Source organism: Notothenia rossii (assembly GCF_949606895.1).
Source record: "Notothenia rossii genome assembly, chromosome: 5".
NCBI lineage: Eukaryota > Metazoa > Chordata > Actinopteri > Perciformes > Nototheniidae > Notothenia > Notothenia rossii.
In genome coordinates this window covers 2,676,602-2,702,485 of record NC_136903.1, presented here as the reverse complement: position 1 = coordinate 2,702,485, position 25,884 = coordinate 2,676,602, and the positions used below count along the sequence as shown (strand labels likewise).

The following is a 25,884-nucleotide window of genomic DNA, read 5'->3' as shown; positions in this document are numbered from 1 at the left end:
TAAGCTAAAGGCGGCTAATGTTGGGCTATAAAGGAACTGCAGCACGGTCACATGACTTCACGTCACCACCGCTAAGCTAAAGGCAGCTAATGTTGGGCTATAAAGGAACTACAGCACGGTCACATGACTTCACGTCACCACCGCTAAGCTAAAGGCAGCTAATGTTGGGCTATAAAGGAACTACAGCACGGTCACATGACTTCACGTCACCACCGCTAAGCTAAAGGCGGCTAATGTTGGGCTATAAAGGAACTACAGCACGGTCACATGACTTCACGTCACCACCGCTAAGCTAAAGGCGGCTAATGTTGGGCTATAAAGGAACTACAGCACGGTCACATGACTTCACGTCACCACCGCTAAGCTAAAGGTGGCTAATGTTGGGCTATAAAGGAACTACAGCACGGTCACATGACTTCACGTCACCACCGCTAAGCTAAAGGAGGCTAATGTTGGGCTATAAAGGAACTACAGCACGGTCACATAACTTCACGTCACCACCGCTAAGCTAAAGGTGGCTAATGTTGGGCTATAAAGGAACTACAGCACGGTCACATGACTTCACGTCACCACCGCTAAGCTAAAGGTGGCTAATGTTGGGCTATAAAGGAACTACAGCACGGTCATATGACTTCACGTCACCACCGCTAAGCTAAAGGTGGCTAATGTTGGGCTATAAAGGAACTACAGCACGGTCACATGACTTCACGTCACCACCGCTAAGCTAAAGGAGGCTAATGTTGGGCTATAGACGAACTACAGCACGGTCACATGACTTCACGTCACCACCGCTAAGCTAAAGGCGGCTAATGTTGGGCTATAAAGGAACTACAGCACGGTCACATGACTTCACGTCACCACCGCTAAGCTAAAGGCGGCTAATGTTGGGCTATAAAGGAACTACAGCACGGTCACATGACTTCACGTCACCACCGCTAAGCTAAAGGAGGCTGATGTTGGGCTATAAAGGAACTACAGTACGGTCACATGACTTCACGTCACCACCGCTAAGCTAAAGGCAGCTAATGTTCACCAGTGGGGTATTTACTGACGTATTTTATGTTGGAGGACAAAAATCTCTTTAGCTTGTGTTGATTAACCACAGACCTTATTTCAGGATAACAACAAAAACCACTTTCTAAAACCATTGACTTCCAGACTAGTGAACAGAAAGTGCTAACATGCTGACTCATTCCAGGTTTAAAGACTTATGAGGATATTCAAAATAAAATAAAGGAACAGCCTAACGCTCTGTAATACACGCATGTAATAAACAAACAAAATACACGTTTTATTTATATGCTCTCATCACGTTAAACAGGGAACTAAACGTTCTTTTTAATATCATCAAGTTATCAACAGCCGGATCATTCTGTTGTAAAACTCCCTACATCTGGAAATATATCATTTCAAAATGCTGGGGTTTCCACTGTGTGCAACCTCAAGGTCAGCAAGTGACAAACAGGGGACTAATGTTCCTTTTAGTGTCATTAAGTCATCAACAGCATGAATGTCATGTAATAAATCACCCTAAATGTATAAATACATCGTTACGTATTGCAGTAGTTATTATACATCCTGAGAAATGTAAAGATATTAGTAATGCAGGATGAAACCCTCTTTATTTGTCACATATGAACACACAGCACAGCACACACAGTGAAAGTGAAAGTACCAGTTCACTCACCATATTAAGGTCTGTTTGGGGACTTGAACCGGTGACACTTAGTGTCCCAAGTCCCTACAGACTGAGCCACTGCCGGACATATATGAGGACACAATAGACGGTTTCATTCATGTGCTCTTAACTCAAAGGTCAGCAATTTTCTAACTAACTAAATGTTCATTTTAATGTCATCTAAAAATCAATAAATACTTTTTTTTTGTCGGATGTGAAGTTGAAAACATACTCTTTAAAATTGCTACGTGAGTTTAGCTTTGATGAAAATGGGATCTGACCCACAGAGAGATTTAACACGAGCTGCTGCAGACCATCAAAGGAAAAAAACAATCAGAGAGAGTTCACTTTATCCAATGTTTCAGAGCTCTGATGTTTCTTTAATCTGCTGCTGATTTGTGTGTGTGTGTGTGTGTGTGTGTGTGTGTGTGTGTGTGTGTGTGTGTGTGTGTGTGTGTGTGTGTGTGTGTGTGTGTGTGTGTGTGTGTGTGTGTGTGTGTGTGTGTGTGTGTGTGTGTGTGTGTGTGTGTGTGTGTGTGTGTGTGTGTGTGTGTGTGTGTGTGTGTGTGTGTGTGTGTGTGTGTGTGTGTTCTTCTTGTAGATCCTGGTGTTGCTGCAGTCGACTCGGAGCTGTCAGCGCAGCGGAGTCGATGTGAGTTTATTAATCTCTGAACTTTTTTTTTTATTCCATTTATTTTCTGCAGAACCAAATCCTCCATGAGGATAATGGAGATTTTACTAAGGCTACTTTATTGAATTAGCACATTTCAGACACAAAGGCAATTCAAAGTGCTTTACAAAGGCAGAAACACATCATCAAAAAATAACTAAAGTGAACAAAAACACAATTCATAAAACAGTTAAAAAATGTGTTGTGAAATGGAAATGGTGAATACAGGTAATGCTTCAAGAACGGCTAAGATGATCTCTGGAGAAGCAGCATTAAAGAGTTTTCAGCCTCGTTATAAAAGAACCCGGCAAGGTTCTGTCGTTCGTTAGATTCTCAGGAGGTTTGTTCCAGATCTGCGGAGCAAAGAAACTAAAAGCTGCCTCATAGAATTGGTGTTTGTATTGTGGTTCATTTCACATAAGTTGAAAGTAGAATGTTAAAGTCTATCCTTTGAGTTATTGGAGCCAGTGCAGAGCTCTTGGAAGCTAGAAAACTCTTTAAATGTTGCTTCAAAAAGGGGAAAAACTTGTGTTGATCTGTATGTCCTCGTATATATTGATATATCCTCGTCTCCTCAGTCTCCCAGTCGCTCTCCTCTGGCTTCAGACTGCAGCAGCCGGCGATCCTCCGCCTCCAGCGAGTCCTCTCTGAACTCTGAAGTCAAACCGGAGGGAGTCAGGGTCCGACACCGAGAGGTAACACAACGTAACACAATGTCACACAACGTCACAGAGCGTAACACTACATAACACAACGTAACACAACGTCACACGACGTCACACAATGTCACACAACGTAACACAATGTAACACAACGTAACACAATGTCACACAACGTCACAGAGCGTAACACTACATAACACAATGTAACACAACGTAACACAACGTAACACAACGTAACACAACGTAACACAACGTCACACGACGTCACACAACGTCACAGAGCGTAACACTACATAACACAATGTCACACAACGTCACACAATGTCACAAAACGTCACAGAGCGTCACACTACATAACACAACGTAACACAACGTAACACAACATAACACAACGTCACACGACGTCACACAATGTCACACAACGTAACACAATGTAACATAACGTAACACAATGTCACACAACGTAACACAATGTCACACAACGTCACAGAGCGTAACACTACATAACACAACGTAACACAACGTAACACAATGTAACAAAACGTAACACAATGTAACACAACGTAACACAATGTAACAAAACGTAACACAATGTAACACAACGTAACACAACGTAACACAACGTAACACAATGTAACAAAACGTAACACAATGTAACACAACGTAACACAATGTAACACAACGTAACACAACGTAACACAACGTAACACAACGTCACACGACGTCACACAATGTCACACAACGTCACACAACGTCACAGAGCGTAACACTACATAACACAATGTCACACAACGTCACACAATGTCACAAAACGTCACAGAGCGTCACACTACATAACACAACGTAACACAACGTAACACAACGTAACACAATGTAACACAACGTCACACAACGTCACACGACGTCACACAATGTCACACAACGTAACACAATGTAACACAACGTAACACAAGGTCACACGACGTCACACAATGTCACACAACGTAACACAATGTAACACAACGTCACACAACGTCACACAACATCACACAACGTCACACAACGTCACAGAGCGTAACACTACATAACACAATGTCACACAACGTCACACAACGTCAGACAAAGTAACACAATGTAACACAACGTCACACAACGTAAAACACCCACAAACTACAGGAAGATCCTTTAAACTGCCAATAGAGACTTTCTTATCTCAGAAACAACAGGAGGTCCTGGTTGAAGAGGGGTTACACGTAACATAAGTCCCATGTTAATGCACATAAAGACAAAGCAAAGAGTAAAAGAGGAGATACACTCAGGCTAAACCAGCTAAAAACTCCCTCTGAAGGGAACTTTGGGATGTTAGCCTTTGCAGACCATTCACATGCACACAAATCTGACTGTGTGTGTGTTATTGACAGGTGGAGAAGCTGCTGCGTGCCATAGCAGACGGCGATGTGGAGATGGTGAGAAGTTAAAGCATTTTCTGCTTCTGAACATCCACATCTGGAAGAGTGGTCTCATTAATAACTGCTGTTTTCGTGTGTTTGTGTTAAGGTGCGTTACTTGTTGGAGTGGATGGATGAGGAAGATGATGATGAAGAGGATCTTCGGTCAGAGGTTCTGCTTTGCCATCCGCTGTGTCAGTGTCCAAACTGCGCTCCCACTCAGAAAGTAAGAGACCAACTCTGATGTGTTGAAAGTTAAACACGTAGATTTTGTGTTTTTATACCTAGGAACTACAGCACGGTCACATGACTTCACGTCACCACCGCTAAGCTAAAGCTGGCTAATGTTGGGCTATAAAGGAACTACAGCACGGTCACATGACTTCACGTCACCACCGCTAAGCTAAAGGTGGCTAATGTTGAGCTATAAAGGAACTACAGCACGGTCACATGACTTCACGTCACCACCGCTAAGCTAAAGGTGGCTAATGTTGGGCTATAAAGAACCTACAGCACGGTCACATGACTTCACGTCACCACCCACCGCTAAGCTAAAGCTGGCTAATGTTGGGCTATAAAGAACCTACAGCACGGTCACACGACTTCACGTCACCACCGCTAAGCTAAAGGTGGCTAATGTTGGGCTATAAAGGAACTACAGCACGGTCACATGACTTCACGTCACCACCGCTAAGCTAAAGGTGGCTAATGTTGGGCTATAAAGAACCTACAGCACGGTCACACGACTTCACGTCACCACCGCTAAGCTAAAGGAGGCTAATGTTGGGCTATAAAGGAACTACAGCACGGTCACATGACTTCACGTCACCACCGCTAAGCTAAAGGAGGCTAATGTTGGGCTATAAAGGAACTACAGCACGGTCACATGACTTCACGTCACCACCGCTAAGCTAAAGGTGGCTAATGTTGGGCTATAAAGGAACTACAGCACGGTCACATGACTTCACGTCACCACCGCTAAGCTAAAGGCGGCTAATGTTGGGCTATAAAGGAACTACAGCACGGTCACATGACTTCACGTCACCACCGCTAAGCTAAAGGAGGCTAATGTTGGGCTATAAAGGAACTACAGCACGGTCACATGACTTCACGTCACCACCGCTAAGCTAAAGGTGGCTAATGTTGGGCTATAAAGGAACTACAGCACGGTCACATGACTTCACGTCACCACCGCTAAGCTAAAGGCGGCTAATGTTGGGCTATAAAGGAACTACAGCACGGTCACATGACTTCACGTCACCACCGCTAAGCTAAAGGCGGCTAATGTTGGGCTATAAAGGAACTACAGCACGGTCACATGACTTCACGTCACCACCGCTAAGCTAAAGGTGGCTAATGTTGGGCTATAAAGGAACTACAGCACGGTCACATGACTTCACGTCACCACCGCTAAGCTAAAGGCGGCTAATGTTGGGCTATAAAGGAACTACAGCACGGTCACATGACTTCACGTCACCACCGCTAAGCTAAAGGCGGCTAATGTTGGGCTATAAAGGAACTACAGCACGGTCACATGACTTCACGTCACCACCGCTAAGCTAAAGGCGGCTAATGTTGGGCTATAAAGGAACTACAGTACGGCCACATGACTTCATGTAACTGTGTTCGTTGTGATGGAAACTTTCTGAAGCAATGGAGACGAGACTCGACACGAGGAGAGCAGGAACTTTGATGGCAAACACTGATGGTTTATTTGGAGCTTTGGCCGGATAATTCACAAGACATGAGCTGAGCCACGAGGTGACTCAGCGGCTGCCAAACCAATTCTGAAGATCTCTACCCCAGACCCATGTATTTAGCTGGTTCTGAGAGAAGAATCAACATGCTGCATAACAAGATAAACCATAACACCTCTATCAGCTGATGCCAACAGGCAGGAACAGGGAGACAAAACACTGAGAGCAGCCAGAGGTCACAGGCCTGTGCTCAGTGACTACATATTAATAAACTGGGTCAAAGGTGGGGGTCTAGGAAAATATTTCTCCAACATTCTGTGTGTTCTTATAATAGAAACATGCATTTCCAAACATTCGGTCTACCGATGTTGTAAATGTATTATCTTTTCAATTTACACACGGCATCTATTGCACGTCTGTCCGTCCTGGGAGAGGGATCCCTCCTCTGTTGCTCTCCCTGAGGTTTCTCCCATGTTCCCCTTTAAACTGTGGGGTTTCTTTGGGGGTGTTTTCCTGTCTGATGTGAGGGTCTAAGGACAGAGGGTGTCGTATTGTCATACTGATATTCTGTACAAATTGGAAAGTCCACTGAGACAGATGTAACATGTGTGATGTTGGGCTATATAGATAAACATTGATTGATTGTGTCCTCAGCTCTCTGTGCTGCAGGCCGGCTCTCTGGGGGTGAACAGCTGTAACGTGGACGGCTTCTCTCCTCTTCACGTCGCTGCGTTGCACGGACACGCGCCGCTGCTCGCTCTGCTGATCCGACACGGAGCCAACGTCAACGCCAGAAACAACCACAGCGCCACGCCGCTGCACCTGGCCGCCCAGAACAGCCACGTCCAGGTAGGAAGACGCAGAAAACCAGGGCTCCAAATATCTTTTTTTAATGCTGGGTTAGACAGTTTGTCAAAGGGGGCCTCGTGATTATATTTTGAGAGAACCCAAGGCACACTTGTGTAATAATCAGTGCAGTTGTAGATAAGTACCTTTACTCTAGTACTGTACTGAAGTTACCCTCCTGTGTCATGCTCCCTGATAATAATACACTTTCTGCAGCGGGCTGTTATATAGAAGTGAGTCAACCGCAACCCTGATGTGTATCAAGGTTCTGTCTCTGCAGGAAACAGGAAGTGTGCTGCGTTTATTCAGCCACTCACTGGCACCATCTTGTGGCAGAAAGACATCAGTGCAATTCAAATAAAATGCATTTAATACCTTTTATTTTCTCTGATCACAAAATAATGAATAATAATAATTACAATTCATTAAGAATAATGATTATAATAGTTGAAACAATTATAATAATGATTAGGATCATTTAAAAATGCATTTATAATAAACATAGCAATTATAATAGTACATTATATTTCCAGAGTTATTTTCATGGCATGTAAACACCCTTTACATGAACAAGTAGAAAATACCATAGAGAGAGAAATAAGCTTTTTGTCTGCATTAAAAAATATATATATATTTCATCGCGTACATATTTTGGTTCATTTTATGTCCAGTTGTTTACAGTTTCATTGTGTTATGTTTTTTAGTCTTTCTGAAATGTGCGACTTCCTGTTTCAGGTGATGAGGTTCCTGTTGGAGTGCAACGCCAAACTGAACAAGAAGGATCACTATGGAAACACGCCGCTCATCCAGGCCTGTCTGTGTGGGAACCTGGAGACCGCCAGCACCTTGTTACAGGTACACACAGATTTTTATTTATGTACATCTTTCACATCTTTTTTCATTAAGCCTAAAGAAATTGTTTCAACATTTTAGACGTAATTTTCTAACGTTTTTTCGGGTATCGTCAGACTTTATTTGCTGTTGGCTAGCTTAATCTGCAGAGGAACACACACTCTGAACGCACCTGAACTTACTCTGAACGCGCCTGAACACACTGAAGAGACACCAGATGGAAGAGACACACACACACACACACACACACACACACACACACACACACACACACACACACACACACACACACACACACACACACACACACACACACACACACACACACACACACGACGCACCTGAACACACTCTGAACGCGCCTGAACACACTGAAGAGACACCAGATGGAAGAGACACACACACACACACACACACACACGCACGCACGCACGCACCTGAACACACTCCGAACGCAATCCACAGGAGAGAAACCAGACGAAGACACACACTGAGAGAACTCTTGCATAATATTCCAGAAAATGTGTGTGTGTGTGCGTGCAGAGCGATGCGTTGGTGAACGTGGTGAACCAGCAGGGGAACACGGCGCTGCACGAGGCGGTGCGAGGGGGGCAGCAGGCGCTGGTGGAGCTGCTGCTGAGGGGGGGGGCGGCGCCGGGCCTCAGGAACAAGAGGCAGAGGACAGCGCTGGAATGCGCCTACGAGTTGGGAGGCAAGGTGACGATACACACACACACACACACACACACACACACACACACACACACACACACACACACACACACACACACACACACACACACACACACACACACACACACACATATTTGCTACTTTTAGCTCAAATGCCGAAAATGAGTTGTTTACCTTTAATAAAATACACTCTAGGCTATGCTTATTTTATACATCTGAAATTCCCACTTCTTTTCAATCAAGCTGTAGACCTTTCTGTTTGCCTTTTTATTAAATCAAATATAACTATTGTGTGATTCATATCTTATACCTGTCTTATTACTTCTTAGCTTGGTTCTATTGACATGTTCTTGTTTTTTTGATAATGAGGTTATTAAAAGTCAGACAATAGAATGTTTTGTCAGTCCGAAACACAAGGTTAATAACTTTAATATGATATAAATAGAGAAAACATCATAACAAAACATATTTGGTAATTAATTTTCAGCCCTTGTAAAGATGTTTGTAACTTTCATCTACATTTTTTAACATCTTCCTCCTTCAGAACACGGAGATCCTGAGAGCTCTGCAGCAAGCGTCCGGACTTTCTCCCGACGCTGAGCCAATCAAACTCCTCTCTGTGCCCAAAGGCGCTCTGGGTAATTCATATCAGCATTGCTTTAATAACGTTGTTCACGTCCAAAAGAAAATAACTTTCATTTTAAGCTTTGCACCAAAATGCTTACACATACTGAATGTCTGATTTATTTCCAGCTTGTTAATAGAAGTATTTGAAGTGTCTCTCTTTACATTTCTAGCTAAACTGTTTCATTTAAAGTCTGTTATTATTATTATTTAGGATTTAATTTCTCGTTGTCTCTACAGCTCATTCCTTCGTGCAGCGTCTGCGGCATCATGATCAAGCAAACGGCCGGAGACAGAAACTAGCTCAGTCCATCAGCAGGTAGCTCTAAAAGATCAGCTCTCAGATAATCCAAATATAAGAAATAAGATTTTGAGTCATTTTAATATCTGTGCTTTGATTCAGGATGAATCAGATGAAGAAAGGATCGTCCAGGTGTTCACCGAACCTCAACCAGGTACATTTGAGTTTATTTTAACTGTTATAATCCCTCACTACATGCCACACCAAAATAATTGGTTTCACGGGTAAAACATAACAATGGAATGGATGGTATAGAGCGGTGCAGTGACGCGTCCTAAAACCCTGAAGGAAGCTGCTGGTCCCCTCGACAAAAAAGCAACAGGATTTCTCCATAGGATTTGGAATATTGTAAAAAATAAGGTCTGTGGAAAACGAACCTGTTTGATAAATGCACGTTTTGTTCAACTGGATAATCTCCACATGTCTACTTTTATAATTTTTGAATCATAAATCTAATGGGCAGAACGTTATGCTATAAAGGAACTACAGCCGAGTCCAGCAGCACGACTTCAACGTCACGCCAACTTAAGATCCATATTCAAACACACAGATTCTAAATGGTACGAGTTGAAACGTTTGTTTGAACAGTCTGCAGGAGGCAGGGACTTGCTTTCAAGCAGAACAGAAACTAACTTAGAGGAGTGTTTACGTGTTCGGCGTAATGACGTACAACGTCCTCCACGACTTCTGTAGTCCTATTCAGCCACTTGGTAACAACCATCGTTTTTCAGACACGTCAACTCTTCAAAAATCACCAGTGGGGTCACGTGATCCGTCTCTTCAATGTGTCTCAACCACAGACCTTATTTCCAGATATTTTCCAAAATCCTATGGAGAGATCCCATTGGCTCTGAGACGAGGGAACAGGAAGTGGAGAAATGCTAACTCCCTTCCTGGTTTTAGGACTCATTCCTACACCACTCTATTGGTTATATAAAAAAGAAAATGTAAGGAACATTACAGATTTTCCTGGCTAAAAATCTTATGTCTAACCGTTCAAATCATTTATACAAAAGAGAAAATGGATAAACATGATTAATTTATTCTTGTCAACACAATCCAAATCTATAAAATGTAAATAAAATGTAAATAAATTATTCCCGGTTTTCTGGTCTGATTTGGATTTTCCTTCCTCAGGAGAGTCCGGAAAGGAGGAGGCTGAGGAGGGGGGAGACCCTGGAGGTCAGCAGCCCCTCAGCGAGTCTCGATGGTGGGGCCCGGATCAGGGAGAGGCCCCTGGGTCGCTGGCACACCCTGGACTCAGGAGAACACACAGAGGAACACACACACATTCTGAACGCTCCAGAACACACTCAGAACGCTCCTGAACACACTCAGAACGCTCCTGAACACACTCTGAACGCTCCTGAACACACTCTGAACGCTCCTGAACACACTCTGAACGCTCCTGAACACACTCAGAACGCTCCTGAACACACTCAGAACGATCCAGAACACACTCAGAACGCTCCTGAACACACTCAGAACGTTCCAGAACACACTCAGAACGCTCCTGAACACACTCAGAACGCTCCTGAACACACTCAGAACGTTCCAGAACACACTCAGAACGCTCCTGAACACACTCAGAACGCTCCAGAACACACTCAGAACGCTCCTGAACACACTCAGAACGTTCCAGAACACACTCAGAACGCTCCTGAACACACTCAGAACGCTCCTGAACACACTCAGAACGTTCCAGAACACAATCAGAACGCTCCTGAACACACTCAGAACGCTCCTGAACACACTCAGAATGCACCTGAGCACACTCAGAACGCTCCTGAACACACTCAGAACGCACCTGAACACACTCAGAACGCTCCTGAACACACTCTGAACGCACCTGAGCACACTCAGAACGCTCCTGAACACACTCAGAACGCACCTGAACACACTCAGAACGCTCCTGAACACACTCTGAACGCACCTGAGCACACTCAGAACGCTCCTGAGCACACTCTGAACGCACCTGAGCACACTCAGAACGCTCCTGAGCACACTCAGAACGCTCCTGAACACACTCTGAACGCTCCTGAACACACTCAGAACGCTCCTGAACACACTCAGAACGCTCCTGAACACACTCTGAACGCTCCTGAACACACTCTGAACGCTCCTGAACACACTCAGAACGCTCCTGAACACACTCAGAACGCACCTGAACACACACAGAACGCTCCTGAACACACTCCACAGGAGAGACACCAGACGGAAGACACACACACCGAGGACACTGACGTCTGCAGCGTCAGCAGTGAGAACTCTTCTGAAAACCCCCCTACACACACTTCATCCGAACCTCTTCCTACAAACACTTCATCTGAACCCCTTCCCACACACACTTCATCTACACACACCTCATCTACTGAAGCCCCTCCTGCACACACTTCTTCTGAATCTCCTCTTACACACAACTCGTCTACAGACCCTCCTACACACACCTCATCTGAAAACCCTCCTACACACACCTCATCTGAAAACCCTCCTACACACACCTCATCGACACACACCTCATCTGAACCTCTTCCTACAGACACCTCATCTCCAACACACCCTGTATCTACACACACCTTATCTGAATCTCCTCCCTCACACACCTCAAACACTTCTCCTGACCACACAGAGGATTCTCCCCCCACCATTCTCCACCCTCTAAATGGAGAGTTGGAGTCATGTGGCGACCAACGTCCGTCAGAAAAAGAGGGCGGGGCTTCCTGTCCCACCTCCATCCCGACCAATGGACGAGGAGAGTCAGGTCGTGGAGGTGGTGAATGAAAAGGAGGAGTAACCAGTCGTCTGGTTTCTCCTTCCCTCTATGTAAGAATGCAAAAGCCCTGAGAGGCAAACGAGGAAATACGAATTATGGGAGGGTTTTTTTTTTCAATCCTGGTCTAAAGTTTTCTCTCCTGTGTTTATGACTGAAAAACAGGTGGCAAATAAAAGTTTTTGCCAGGATTATCTCCTTAAAAAATCTTCTTTTAAATACTCAAAATAGTAATTTATTAATTAAATGTAGTCTTATTATTAAAAATCGAAAATATATTATTATTTTTATTAATAATTACTATTGTTTAGAAGAATTGCATAGCGATAATATTGCTTTATTTAATAATAATAAAGCATTATTTTACATTTTTAAAGCGCTTGTTATAATACTCACTTTGGCCACCAGAGGCTCCAATTCTGCACACCACTACCAGCTGATTAACGTGGATTAAAATACATTTCTAGCCCAAATAAACACATGACAGTATTATAACTTGACTTGCGATAGCCTATTGTATATATATACCAGTATTTGGAGAAACTAAAACATTATAAATACTTTAATATTCAGAACGTAGCGTAGTGAGCGCACCTATCAACCTCTTGAGGCCACAAACAGTATTACAACAGCAAACACCTAAACAAAAATGATGAACTTATTTTTCCTCCGGTTTTCAACATTTATTTTAGATAAATGATCTTGGCAAAAGCTTTTCCTGGCAACAACTTTATTTGTAACCCTTTAAATCAGACATACATGAGAAAAAGTATTGGATCAGACTTTAGAAAATGGATCGACACCCTTTTTTTTCTGCTCATACAGACGCCAAAAACTAAAAGCACACAGTTTGAGATCAGATGATGAAGCTGCCTCTTATAGTCGCTGTATTCTCCGGTAGAAAGCCACTGACTGTTGATGCTTATGACTGTATTTTAACCCATTTGATTCCAACATGTTTGTGTAACTGATCCTGCATTCGGGTTTTTCAAGTTTCTGCAGAAATGCAATTAGATCTCGTTGGTCTTATCCACCAGGCGGGATAAAGTCCTCCACTCCTCTTCCTCTCTTCTCTTGAGTTTGAAGCACTTTCTTGTCTTCACAAAATTAGAAAAAGGGATGCAAACGGACATGAAAACGGTTTGCTTTAGAGTTCAGCCGTTAGCCTGTAGCCCTGTCAGACTTTAGTGGGAAAACATGTAGTTTTACTTGAATTTTTCAGTGTTCAAATGTTGATTTGAAGTTTGGTTTGTTTGTTATTTTTGCCCGTTTAACATCCAACTACTCCACTTATATTTTTATTAGGATTATTTTTATTTATTTATGACCCCTTGTTGATGTGTCTTGTGTTCAGAGAGGTAGATTTTTTTTTCCTGAATGTCAAAAATGTGTGTTTTCTGCTCAGATATAGTTCAGGTTAAAGGATCACACTGCTGGTTTTTAATGTTTTATATCCCATTAAATACAATTATTATATTTTTTTGCATCAATGCTACTAACTATTTATAAAATCATACTGAAATATTTTGGGTTAATTCCCTTGTTTTACAATAAAAATCTTACTTTGATTTGAAAAATGCTGCAGATTTCTTTAGTTATTTTCATATAAATATATTCATTTATTTCACCAGGAACCTGTCTGCAGCGTCAGCAGTGAGCACTCTTCTGAACCCCCCCCCCTACACACACACACACACTTCATCTACTAAAGCCCCTCCTATACACACTTCATCTAGCATAATGCAAAGTGTAAAGACAATGACAGGCATGATTTGAATATTTAATCGTCCATAATTTGCATTTGAAGGACTTGCTCTCAGATATATGCACAGCAGTAAATATAATAAACAAGAACAGATTCACCATGAATTCATGCCAGCCCTGTGGGTGTTATAACAAACTGCAGCCTGATGCATGCTTCTTATAAATGACTGTATGAACAGTCTGATACTGAAACTAATGACATGAATGCATGAGTTAAATAAACTCTTAATCTCCTATACTTCACACATTGAGACATTACAAATCCTGCGTAGACATTCATTCATTACTCTGATTAAACAAACATTGGATTTTCCAGTAGTGAAAAGTGATTAAGGGTTACTCAATCTGATTAATGAAAACAAGTTATTTGAAAGAAGAATTTTACTTTAATAATTGTGAAAACTCAAAATCACAGAGAAGCCTGAATGTGGCCCGGAGAAAAAAGGTTTCCATCTTTGCTTTTATACATTTGTATCAGTAAATAGGATTAAAGTAGGGAAAGCAGTAGAAATGGGACATTACATGTAGGAGAAACAGTGAGTTGGTTAGGGTCTGTGGGGATGTAGAGGGACTGTAAAGGGAGCGCTGTAGCCCATTTATCAAAACACACAGGATGCTCTTATTATCTTCCTCTGACCTCTTTTCTCATGTCTGTTTTTAATTGTTTTTGTCTGGATGCTGTTTACTTCAAGCAAAGAAGAAGAATAGACTACAAGTAAACCACTTGTTACAAAGCTGTGTTAATGTCCTCCCCGAGTGACACACCCTCATTCACAGAGCTACACTGAGAGGAGGAGCAACACTGAAACAGGAGAGCTTCAACTTCACAGAAACGAAAGTGAAACTTAGTGAGAGCAGAGCTGCAGTCCAGAAAGCGTCTCTGTTTGTCTGAAGAAACAACTGAATCCAGCAGCTTCTTCTCAACAACACAGCAGAACCTCAGCAAACACTGGTGAGTGCACTACAGAGACACTACGCCTCACTAAACACGAGACGAAGAACCGGAACAGCCAGGCGTGCTAGCAGCTAACTAGCCTAGCTCAGATTGTTTGGGAGGTCTCTTTTGTGTAGTCTCTAAAGGCACGACATTTAGATTGTACAACTTATTTAACTGTTATACACTTTGGTCAGCAGCCGTTAACTTATAATCCTTTCCTCTCAACTTCTCTGTAGTTACTGCTGTCTGTCTTTTTAAAGCAGTGTGTTGTGTCAAAGTATCATATCATCATTCATAATCATATTCATATCATACACATGTCTTATTATAGGCTACTCTGATTGCCTTTTACTCTGTTAAATAGTTTTCTTAGTCTCATACGTGTTTGGGCGTAATTTCCACTGGGGACAGGAGGGACATGTCCCCCCCACTTTTCAAAATCCCGTTTGTGTCCCCCCCACTTTTCACTTTTTTTTTTTTACGCAAGTGGTCATGTCTGTCTGTCTGTCTGTCTGTCTGTCTGTCTGTCTGTCTGTCTGTCTGTGTGTGTGTGTGTGTGTGTGGCAGGAGCGCATTTTGTGTGAGAGAGACAGAGAGAGACAGGGAGAGTTACGGGGGTTGTTGTTAGCATCTGGTGCTAGCTCGGAGATTAGATAAGAAGCTGTTTCAACAATAAGGAGAGGGAGAGTCCTCTCCTGTCGGACTGAGAGGCTGAGATAACGTCAGCTCAGGGAGGTAAAGGACTCGCTGAGTGATTATATTGTAAACTTTAGTCTAAGTTATCTCAGTGGGTCTCAAACGGTTTGGTCTAAACAAATATTTTCATCTATTTAATATAGTTGTTCAAAATAAGTTAAAAAGTAATTCCAATGTCAGTAAAAAATTAAAAACACAGTTTGAAAGGGAAGTGATTACTAAAATATGCATAAATAAAAAGAAAGAATGCAGACTAGGTAAGATAAACATAGGAGAGAGGAGTTGATCAAGGATGTGTTATTGGTTGTGAGAATATTCTAATGGTTTTTGGAGTATTGAAATATATACAGTTCTGTTTTATATGAGTGTTGAGAGAGCTGTATCCATACATCTCTTAATTTGTGCACCAGATTGATGCCTTTAACTTCAATTTAAAGAAACAAATCTTACCGGGGGTGCATGCCCCTGGACCCCCCTATAGGATGTGAGGTCATCACAAATAAAACAGGTTCATGGATAGATAAGTTTGCACACTCATTATACACACTACACATTTTTCTTGGATTAGTTAACACCATAGTCCCTAATATATATTTGTAGAAAGGCAGGACATGGAATTAAATCGAGAACAATGTTTCATTGCGGAGGACCCCCTGTTTTGTGTCCCCCCACTTCTCAAACCAAAGTTACACCCTTGCGTGTTTAAAAGATCCATATATGTTTAGGTTTTACATTTCAGAGTGCAAAAGGTGGGGTAAAAGGTGGATTTGCAAATGGTTAAGGACTGGGAGGTTTTATGGTGTGGAGGTGGGAATGTTTAGAGAATGTCTAACAGAATTTTTGCGTAGGATAAGTAGACTGTTTTCTTTCTTCTACATAGTGGGAATGTGAGCTGTGTTTGGGGTGCAGACCCTCTTTATCCTCTGAGGATGAAGTTGCTCTGTTCCTGCATTTTAGATCGTATTTGAACTAGGGCTGCACGATTTTGGGGGAAAAAAACGAATTGCGATTTTTCTGACAAATATTGCGATTCGATTTGCGATATTTGTTTTTAAGCGACCCAACGGAAGTTTATTTTAAAATGCGGCCATATCTCCGGCTAGGAAGGTCGCATCAACATGCTCCCGTCCCTAGCACCAACGCAGCCCGAGCTACGAGTGAAAGAACTAAACTTACATGAAACTTCCGTTGGGTTGCTTTAAAGTCAAGCTTCAGTTTGAGATTCACCCTGTGATAGAAACATGTGATGGAGCATTACTAACCGGACTCAGATGGTTTCACCAAACCATCTAGGAGAGCTCCATTGGAAGCCATTTGGAAAGGGCAGGCACTTTCAAAAATACTTGGCAGGTGATTGGATCAATCTGTCTATCACCTTCTATCATGGGCCACTTCTGATTGGTTAACAATGGCTGGTACATGTGGAGCACAGCACTTCTGATTGGTGTGGATGACTGACACACAAGAAAGAAAAAAGTTAAAAAAATCGCAGGCTTTGCGATTTGATAATCGCATCATTTAAAATCGCGATTTCGATTTAAAATCGATTAATTGTTCAGCCCTACTTTGACTTTCTTTATTACTTTGTTAAATATAACAAAAGACAAACTTTCTACATGACTCATTTATCAGCTTCTTTGAAGATAATTAGAATTTCTACCACAAGCAGCAAAGCTGATAATTGACAATGTTTCAACATCAGGTATATACGGATATAATGTATGCACTGTCACTTCCCCACGTAAACATAAAAGTCCGCACTGGTAACTTTCTAAAAAAAAAAAAAAAAAAGTTAGGATAACGGGTTACATTCTCGTGCACACAAGAACGTTTTTAGTGCTCACGAGAAAGTATCTTGTGCGCACGAGATACAAACCCCTTATCCTGATTTCTTTTTTCTCTCTCTGTTTTTTTTTTTTTTTTTCATGTCCCTTTAGGGGCTCCGTAGGTATAAACTCAAAACCTCAGGAATTCCTCTCAGGGAATCTTTTTAGGAAGCCCTATAATGCGTTTAGGGTTTTTCCCTTTCCTGTAATGTTCTGTAGGTTTCTGTGCATGTAAATGGTCTGCAGAGGCTAACATCCTCCGTTCCTTCTCTTTGAATAACCAACAAGCAGCTATTAGCCACATGCTTCAGTCATTTAAAGGTTACCTATTATGCAAAATGCACTTCTTGATGTGTCCCCGGTGTGTAAGAAGACTCACAAAGTGTCAGAAAATACGATCCTCTCTCTATTCCTCTTTATCCAAATTTCTAAAAACGGAGGAACAACGGAGCTGATCCAGATTTGCTGCGGTCATTACGACATTACCAAAATGTGGGCTGGCTTTAGGTTGAACTCCTGGTAACGTTTCGCCCCAACCTATCGTCCCCTATCAGAAACGTCGCGCCACGTGAGGAAGTAATATGGTCTGTATTTACATTAGCAAGCATCGCTAACACTCAGATCTAACCTGTACTGGAGAGAGTATTTGAAAAGTAGGAAATAAAAAGGAACTCACCTTGTGGTAAACCTGAGAGAGAAAAAGCATTTGAGCTCCATACTGTTTCAGAAATAATCCTTGATTTGGTTTTGGAACATAATATGGCGTTTAATCATGGCAGCATTTAGCTGAGTTTCTGCCGTCTCCTCACTGCTCACTACCGGGTCGCCGGTTCAAGTCCCCGAACAGACTTAAAGTATGGAGTATGGACTGCTACTTGGAAAGGTCCCAGTTCACCTCCTGGGCCCTGCCGTGGTGCCCTTGAGCAAGGCACCGGACAACTCCCCCACTGCCATTGCTCCCCGGGCGCTGTACAATAGCTGCCCACTGCTTCTAGTACTAGGATGGGGTTAAAGCAGAGAACAAATGTCACTGTGTGCCGTGTGCTCTGCATGTGTGACCATTACGGCCCGTCCACACGGCGTAGGACTTTTACAACGCAGCTTCCCATTCTCTTTGAATGGAGTGACGTCACGCTTTGCCGAACTGCATTGTGGTTCGATCGCTTCGCGTTGCTCGCTTCAAAAGTTCAGAAAAGTTCAACTTGTCAAGCTTCGACGGAAGCCTCAGCCAATCAAATCATATTATAGTACAAGCTCTAGACAATCAAACCGCGTGCTTGTGTGTCCGGGGCGGGAGATTGATGTGATTGGTTGTTGGTCGAGTTTCAGACACGCCCACCGGCAAGCTTCAACGTAGGGCTGCTAAATTAATCATATTTTAATCGCAATTACGATTATGGCTTGCAACGATTAAAAAAACAACGTATTAGAAATAAAACTATTTTTCATTCAATCGTTTTTAATAATCGTGATATCAATTATTGACCCAAATAATCAAGATTATGATTTTTGCCATAATCGAGCAACCCTACTTCAACGCACGCTGCCGTGTGGACGTACCGTTAAAGAGGGTTTCATCCCTCCAAATTTGAATTATTCTATTTAAAGCTACGGGCCATGAATAAGTACTTTTGTAACAGGGCTGAAATAGAGTGTATGAGGCATGGCTACACTGGGTGTTCTGTTTGGTATTTTGAGCAAAACACTTCAGAGACATGTTTTGTTGATATGGCCCTATAACATATTGTTCAAATATAGCAAAATAGGTGACTGGTAGCAGGCAGGGATCACAGGCTATGATTACATATATTGTGATGCATTAGGCTTTTCAAATAATGTAATTGAGAGCATTGCGACATGCAGAGTCCGTTTAATGAGTCCGTAGACTTTTACTGTGACAGAACAAAAGGTGGTTGTGTTGTTTATGGCCCATAGAGTTATAGCAGCACATTTCATCAAACTCTAAAATGATCTACATATTTAACACATTAAGGGTAGTATTTACTTTTAAAGCAAGCAGTGAACTTTAGAGTCAGCTTTTTACATCCAGTATGCATACCGTATTCTCTACTACATTTTGTTAAAACTTTGGTTTTTTTGTACCCATTTGGTTCTTACAGACATGTTTGCTGCCAGCTGTCTGCTGACTGAGGATCAGTTTCTGTGCTCCATCTGTCTGGATGTGTTCACTGATCCAGTCAGCACACCATGTGGACACAACTTCTGTAAAGCCTGCATCTCTGAACACTGGGATAGAAATGTCCAGAGTGAGTGTCCCAACTGTAAAGAGGTGTTCAACATAAAGCCTGAGCTGCGGGTCAACACTTTCATCTCTGAGATGGCTGCTCAGTTCAGAGAGTCAGCTCAACAGAAAGCCACCAGCAGCAGCTGCTCAGAGCAACAAGTTGTCAAACCAGGAGAAGTTCCCTGTGACGTCTGCACTGGAACCAGACTGAAGGCCCTGAAGTCCTGCCTGGTGTGTCTGGAGTCCTACTGTGAGACTCACCTGGAGCCTCACCTGACAAGAGCAGGCCTGAAGAAACATCAGCTGATCGACCCTGAGGAGAACCTGGAAAGCAGGATGTGTGTGAAGCACGATAAACTGCTGGAGCTATTCTGTCAGACCGACCAGGTGTGTGTCTGCATGCACTGCACCTATTCAGAGCACAAGACACATGATGTAGTTCCTCTGAAAGAAGGATATGAAGGAAAGAAGGCTGAGCTGCGGAAGACAGAGGCTGAAATTCAGCTGATGATCCAGAAGAGACGACTGAAGATTCAGGAGATGAACCGCTCAGTGGAGCTCAGTAAGGAAGAAGCAGACAGAGAGATAGCAGATGGTGTTCAGGTCTTCACCGCTCTGAAGGAGTCTGTTGAGAGAAGCCAGGCCGAGCTCATGGACACCATCAAAGAGAAGCAGAGAGAGACAGAGGAACAGGCTGAAGGCTTCATCAAAGAGCTGGAACAGGAAGTCTCTGAGCTGAAGAAGAGAAGCTCTGAGGTGGAGCAGCTCTCACGCTCTGAAGACCAGCTCCACCTCCTCCAAAGCTTCACGTCCCTGAACGCTGCTCCACCCACCAAGAACTGGACAGAAGTCAGGGTCCGTCCTTCATATGAGGGGACTGTGAGGAGAGCTGTGACTCAGCTGGAGGAGACGCTCAGTAAACAGATGAAGAAGCTGCTTGAGGTCCAGCTGAAGAGGCTCCAGCAGTCTGAGGTGGAGGTGACTCTTGATCCTGATACAGCAAGTCCCTATCTCATCCTGTCTGGAAAACAAGTTAAACATGTTGATGTGAAGAATAATCTCCCAGACAATCCAGAGAGATTTGATTTGGGTCCTTGTGTTTTAGCAAAGCAGAGTTTCTCTTCAGGAATATTTTATTATGAGGTTCAGGTTAAAGGAAAGACTCAGTGGGTTCTAGGAGTGGCCAGAGAGTCGATCGACAGGAAGGGAAACATCACACTGACTCCTCAGAACGGTTACTGGACGATATGGTTGTGGAATGAAAATGAGTACGAAGCTTGTGCTGGTCCTCCAGTCCGTCTCTCTCTGAAGTCTCAGCCTGAGAAGGTGGGGGTGTTTGTGGATTATGAGGAGGGTCTGGTCTCCTTTTATGATGTTGATGCTGCAGCTCTGATCTACTCCTTCACTGGCTGCTGCTTCAAAGAGAAGCTCTACCCATTCTTTAGTCCTTGTGACAACGATGGTGGTAAAAACTCTGCCCCCCTGATCATCTCTCCTGTCAATCACACCGAGTAGAACAACCATTTGATTTTCTACAGAAAGAGACACTAAATGTATTCAATGGGGGAAGTACAGTGTAATCATTGTTATTTTTTCAGAATCTGATCAGAGATGTTTTACCTTGATGATACAAATAAACACTTAAAATACTGATGAGTATGTTCGAATATAATCTACTATATTCTACGGATTGCACTACCTGCTGCTGCCATGACTCACAATGATCAGAAAACAATTTAATACAAAATAAATATTTGCCACTTCTTACAATTTGTGGGTGAAAGACATTTTTTATATTTGATACATTTAGTGTTCAAAACGTGTTTCATACTAGCTTACATAACTAATAGAAGTAATGCACTATTTTTTCTTTTGTAAAATACTGTATATATACATGTTTTTTAAAAATAATTTTAAAATGATGGGTGTTTCTAAAAGGGTAGATTCAGGATTCATGCTTTAATTACAGTATATTGGTACAAAATGTATTTACAGTTACTTGTGTTGAGTCTATTTTTATATAACATGATTCTTATTATTACATGATTGGCTTATTGTGCTCATGAGATGTTGCTATGACTATGGAATAAATAGACACGATCACCAATCCCAGGTAATGGTGGGTTGGATACGAAACTAAGAGAAAAGTCTTAGAAGAAAGTTTAGCTGCATTTAGAAATGTTGCAAAGACCAGGTGCAGACACTGTAGAGACAAAGAGTTATTGAGAACAGGAGATCGCCCTGGCCTTGAACAGTGTGTGAGCTCCTCGCCTACGCATAACTGGGAACTAGTATAATAGAAGATTCCCAATATCTATTGAAGAAGCTTCAGCAAAACAAATTACGTAGGATAGCGTGACTAGAGTAGGGAGGGAACCTTCAGCGGCCGGCCGAATGCTGATTGGAGTTTGTGATGCAAAGAGACTTTGTCCAAGTCTGTGCACCAACAAGGGAGGCCAAAGTCTCGACCAATCATAAATGTACGGGCAGCGCCCTGAATAATAAAATGGGTGTCTATGGGACGGACTCTTCAGGGCCAGCACTCACAACCTCAGAGCAGCACCCCACTTAATGCCAAAATATGACTGGCTGGCTCTAAAAGTGTACAAGGAGTTCTATTTGTCACAAACATCGAGAGTTACAAAAGTAAAATTTGTAGTGAAATTGTGTGGTTGCTCAAGGGTGGGGCTGTGATTCGGCTATACACCGCCATCGCGTAATAAAATTGAGCGCATACTTAGTGAGACCTACATTGCAGAGACCTACAGTAATTTGACCCTATGGAAAAGCTGTGTTATTTATGGCGAAGAGTGAGTGTCATTTAAAACAATGTATGATGAGTGAGGTTGTGCCCGAAATATCTTGTCACTGAGGGCCCTCTTTGCTCAAGGGCCCCTGGGCACTTGCCCAGGTTGCCCATATGGTTAATCCGGCCTTGGGGACAAGTTGAATATCCTGGTCAGGACCCCTGAAAGCTGGTCAGCACAACCTTTGAGTACTTTGCCGAGTACTCCATCGGGTCCTGCGGCTTTTCCAGGATTCACAGACCTCAGCGTCTGCTTCACCTGATGTTCTTTGAGAGTGGGAGGTGGTATGGAGCACACATGCAGCTCTGCTGGGGGCGTGGCCTCGTAGCTACTGACCCAGAATCAGCCCATTAGTAACAGGGCTGAAATAGAGGGGGGTGAGGCTAGAATGGGTGATCTGTTTGGTGTTTTGAGCAAAAAGCTTCATAGAAATGATTTTTTATAAATTTGTGTATATCTGAAACCTATAGTATATGCCTAAAAATAGTATAATTGGAGACCTTTAAAGAGGACCTATTTTGCTTTTTGGGGGGGTTTTCCCTCTCCTGTAGTGTTATAGAGTATTTTTGTGCATGTAAATGGTCTGCAAAGGCTAAAATCTCCTGGAGTTCCTCTCCATTTGGTGTGTTAGTGTAGCTGAGCGTCACTCTGCTGCTCCGACTCTCTGGCGAAGACTCGAGGTCTGCTCACGACCTCCTCGTTGCTCTCTGTGTCGGAGGTGTTGGGAGAATCAGATCCAGGAACTCGTCCCGTCTCTGGCCCCGGAAACGGATCCTTTCCAGATGTTTCCGCATGGTGGGCGCCGTTTAGCCGGTTGTTCTCTACATGAACACAACTGCCGGCAGCACTGCAGACATTGCCACATCCTAACAAGTTCAAAACATGAATATTAAACAACAGTGGGTATAAATAAAGTCAATCAAAAGTCAGTTTTGCAGATGAGTCATACAAACTAGCTGCAACACGATGCTCCTGAAAGGGGGGGCTGTTCATACTCTGCATTATGACAATAAGCCAATAAACGGCACATCAGACAGGACATGTACAGTAAGAGGACATCGACTTCATGAACACACAACATTAAACTGTGCAATGAACTCATGGCAGCCCTGTGGGTTTTATAACAAACTGCAGCCTGATGCATGTTTCTTAGAAATGACTGTATGACCAGTCTGATACTGAAACTAATGACATGAATGCATGTGTTAAATAAACTCTTAATCTCCTATACTTCACATATCAACACTTTTGTAGTGAAAAGTGATTAAGGGCTACTCTATCTGACTAACGTGCTTATGTGAAGCCGACAATTGAGCGGCCCGACCAAGCAAGGAGGCAGAGGCAGAACGTCCAAAAACATAACCCGGTGTGGGCATTTATTAAACCCGAGCACAGGACACAGCCTCAATCTTGCTGTTCCCGTGAGCACAGTCACCAGTCACAAGGATCTCACACAGACTAATCAACCAACAAGACACAGGTGAGGGGGGAGAAGACAACACAGGGCACCAGTTGAACACAATCAGCAACAACAGACAAGACGGGAGGGGGAACACTTTTCAAACACAAACATTATAACTGAACAGAATGACACGGTGGTAACTTGTACAATTAATGCAACTTTACATCATGACCTTTACACGCTAAAACATATCATTTGCACACAATGACTAATCTCAACCGCTGTCAATCCTACACAAACAAACACTTTCGGCGCTCTCGCTTTCACTCCCCTCTCTTTCCAGGTGGAGCCGAGGGCCCGACCAGCGTCTGTCAGACGACATTCCAATTTAATACGGTTTAATCATTTAATAAATACTAAATCAATAAATAGGCTAGTATAAAAATGTGCAAATATGCAATTTTTAACTGTACTGTGCAAATCACGCTAATAAAGTGCAAACTGTTCACTAAAGTGTTGAGTGACATTTGTCCTGTGCAAACCCACATGTGCAATATTACCCGGCCCGAAGGCGTCAGTCCACAGTGAGTCACAGCTAAGTAAAAGTTATTTGAAAGAAGAATGTATGTAATAGTATCCTGCTTATATTGTGTTAACAGAAATTGCTCCTTCAACAGCGTTTTTATTTGTCAGAGAGTTTATAGATTTTTTTAACTTCACAGTCATCTGTATATTTGTCTAATGCTGCTTTATTTTCGATTTATATTTTGAGATATATATTTATATATTTTAGAATTGTTTATTTCTACTCTTTTAATTTGTTATCATGTGCAATGATACAAAAAATAAATCCCAAATTGGGATTAAAAAAGTACATAATCAAAATCAACTTTATAGTCAATCTTTCAGTTTGTGTGACAGACAGAGAGATCGAAATACCGTTTCCCACAATCCCAAATACAAAATTACAAATATATTTACAAATATATATAAAATATGTATATCCTATATCAACAGAAACATGTATACACACTCATTAAGATAAAAGCACAACAATCAATATATACAAAATAAGAGTCACTTCAATATCTTTGGGAATTAGTGCAAAATCTTATTTTATAGTTTAGTTGCCTGGTTTTTCCCTTCATTTGTTATGTGCAATGACTTGTTTTGTTTTATGATCACGCAACAAAGAAAATGGCCAAATCGGGATAAAGAAATTACATTTTATTTTATAGTTCAGTTACCTGGTTTTCGACCTCCCTTTCAGGTTGTCGCCCCCCCAGACAGGAACTTCTCTACCTGGATTGGCGTCTCTCTCCACTTTCCAGGAGAGATGGATCATCAAGCAGGAATACGATGAGTCCGGCGCCTCCATTGTTCACCGCAAGTGCCCATAGAAAGTCGGGGAGGAACAATGCTTTTTTTCAGCTGTCAAAATCGATCTCTTAAAAAAAATAAACAGCAATATTGAAGTGCAATGTTCGGCTTTTCTTCTCTTCCCACTGTCAGTGAACTATAAGGCAAGGCAAGGCAAGTTATTTATATAGCACCTTTCACCACAAGACAATGCAAAGTGCTTTACAAAAATGAAAGACATGAAGAAATACAAATATGTGCAGTATTGGTATGATCAAGAAAGAAAGAACATTTAAACAAAGACATACTGACTCACTGCATCTTTTTTTATTTTCTTAGTAGAAATGGGGTTCCCATCATTTTAACTCAGGGTTAATTACACTTTAAAGATGAAGAAGTACTTCTTATTAATAGCTTTTAGTTCATATAACATTTTTAAAATAACAAAGATTAAAACATATAATAATAAAACAATATATAATAATGGCAATAATAACAAACACAAATATAACAATAATAAAATACAATAACAAAATAATAATACTAATAATAATAAAATATTTATATAAATTCATAAAATAATCTTAAATAAAAATAATATAATAATAAAATAATATCCAAATATTTA

General features: G+C 42.1%; 2 protein-coding genes across 2 annotated transcripts in view; both read left to right on the top strand.

Annotated features, from left to right (window-relative positions):
• Positions 1–13,797, top strand: part of ankrd27 (ankyrin repeat domain 27 (VPS9 domain)) — a 35,708-nt gene extending 21,911 nt beyond the window's left edge. The window contains exons 9-19 of the mRNA XM_079684548.1: positions 2,309–2,330; positions 2,927–3,043; positions 4,411–4,455; positions 4,547–4,663; positions 6,789–6,983; positions 7,716–7,835; positions 8,376–8,549; positions 9,070–9,163; positions 9,390–9,468; positions 9,553–9,604; positions 10,588–13,797. Coding sequence (XP_079540674.1) covers positions 2,309–2,330; positions 2,927–3,043; positions 4,411–4,455; positions 4,547–4,663; positions 6,789–6,983; positions 7,716–7,835; positions 8,376–8,549; positions 9,070–9,163; positions 9,390–9,468; positions 9,553–9,604; positions 10,588–12,231 — 2,659 coding nt within the window. The 3' untranslated portion in view covers positions 12,232–13,797. The remainder of the gene's footprint in view (positions 1–2,308; positions 2,331–2,926; positions 3,044–4,410; positions 4,456–4,546; positions 4,664–6,788; positions 6,984–7,715; positions 7,836–8,375; positions 8,550–9,069; positions 9,164–9,389; positions 9,469–9,552; positions 9,605–10,587) is intronic.
• A 944-nt stretch (positions 13,798–14,741) lies between these two features.
• On the top strand, positions 14,742–21,339 carry LOC307041544 (E3 ubiquitin-protein ligase TRIM21-like). The gene is made up of 2 exons (XM_079685014.1): positions 14,742–14,936; positions 19,564–21,339. The coding sequence occupies exon 2, from the start codon at positions 19,566–19,568 to the stop codon at positions 21,201–21,203; it is 1,638 nt and encodes a 545-aa protein (XP_079541140.1). The 5' UTR covers positions 14,742–14,936; positions 19,564–19,565; the 3' UTR covers positions 21,204–21,339.
• The last annotated feature ends 4,545 nt before the right edge of the window (positions 21,340–25,884 follow it).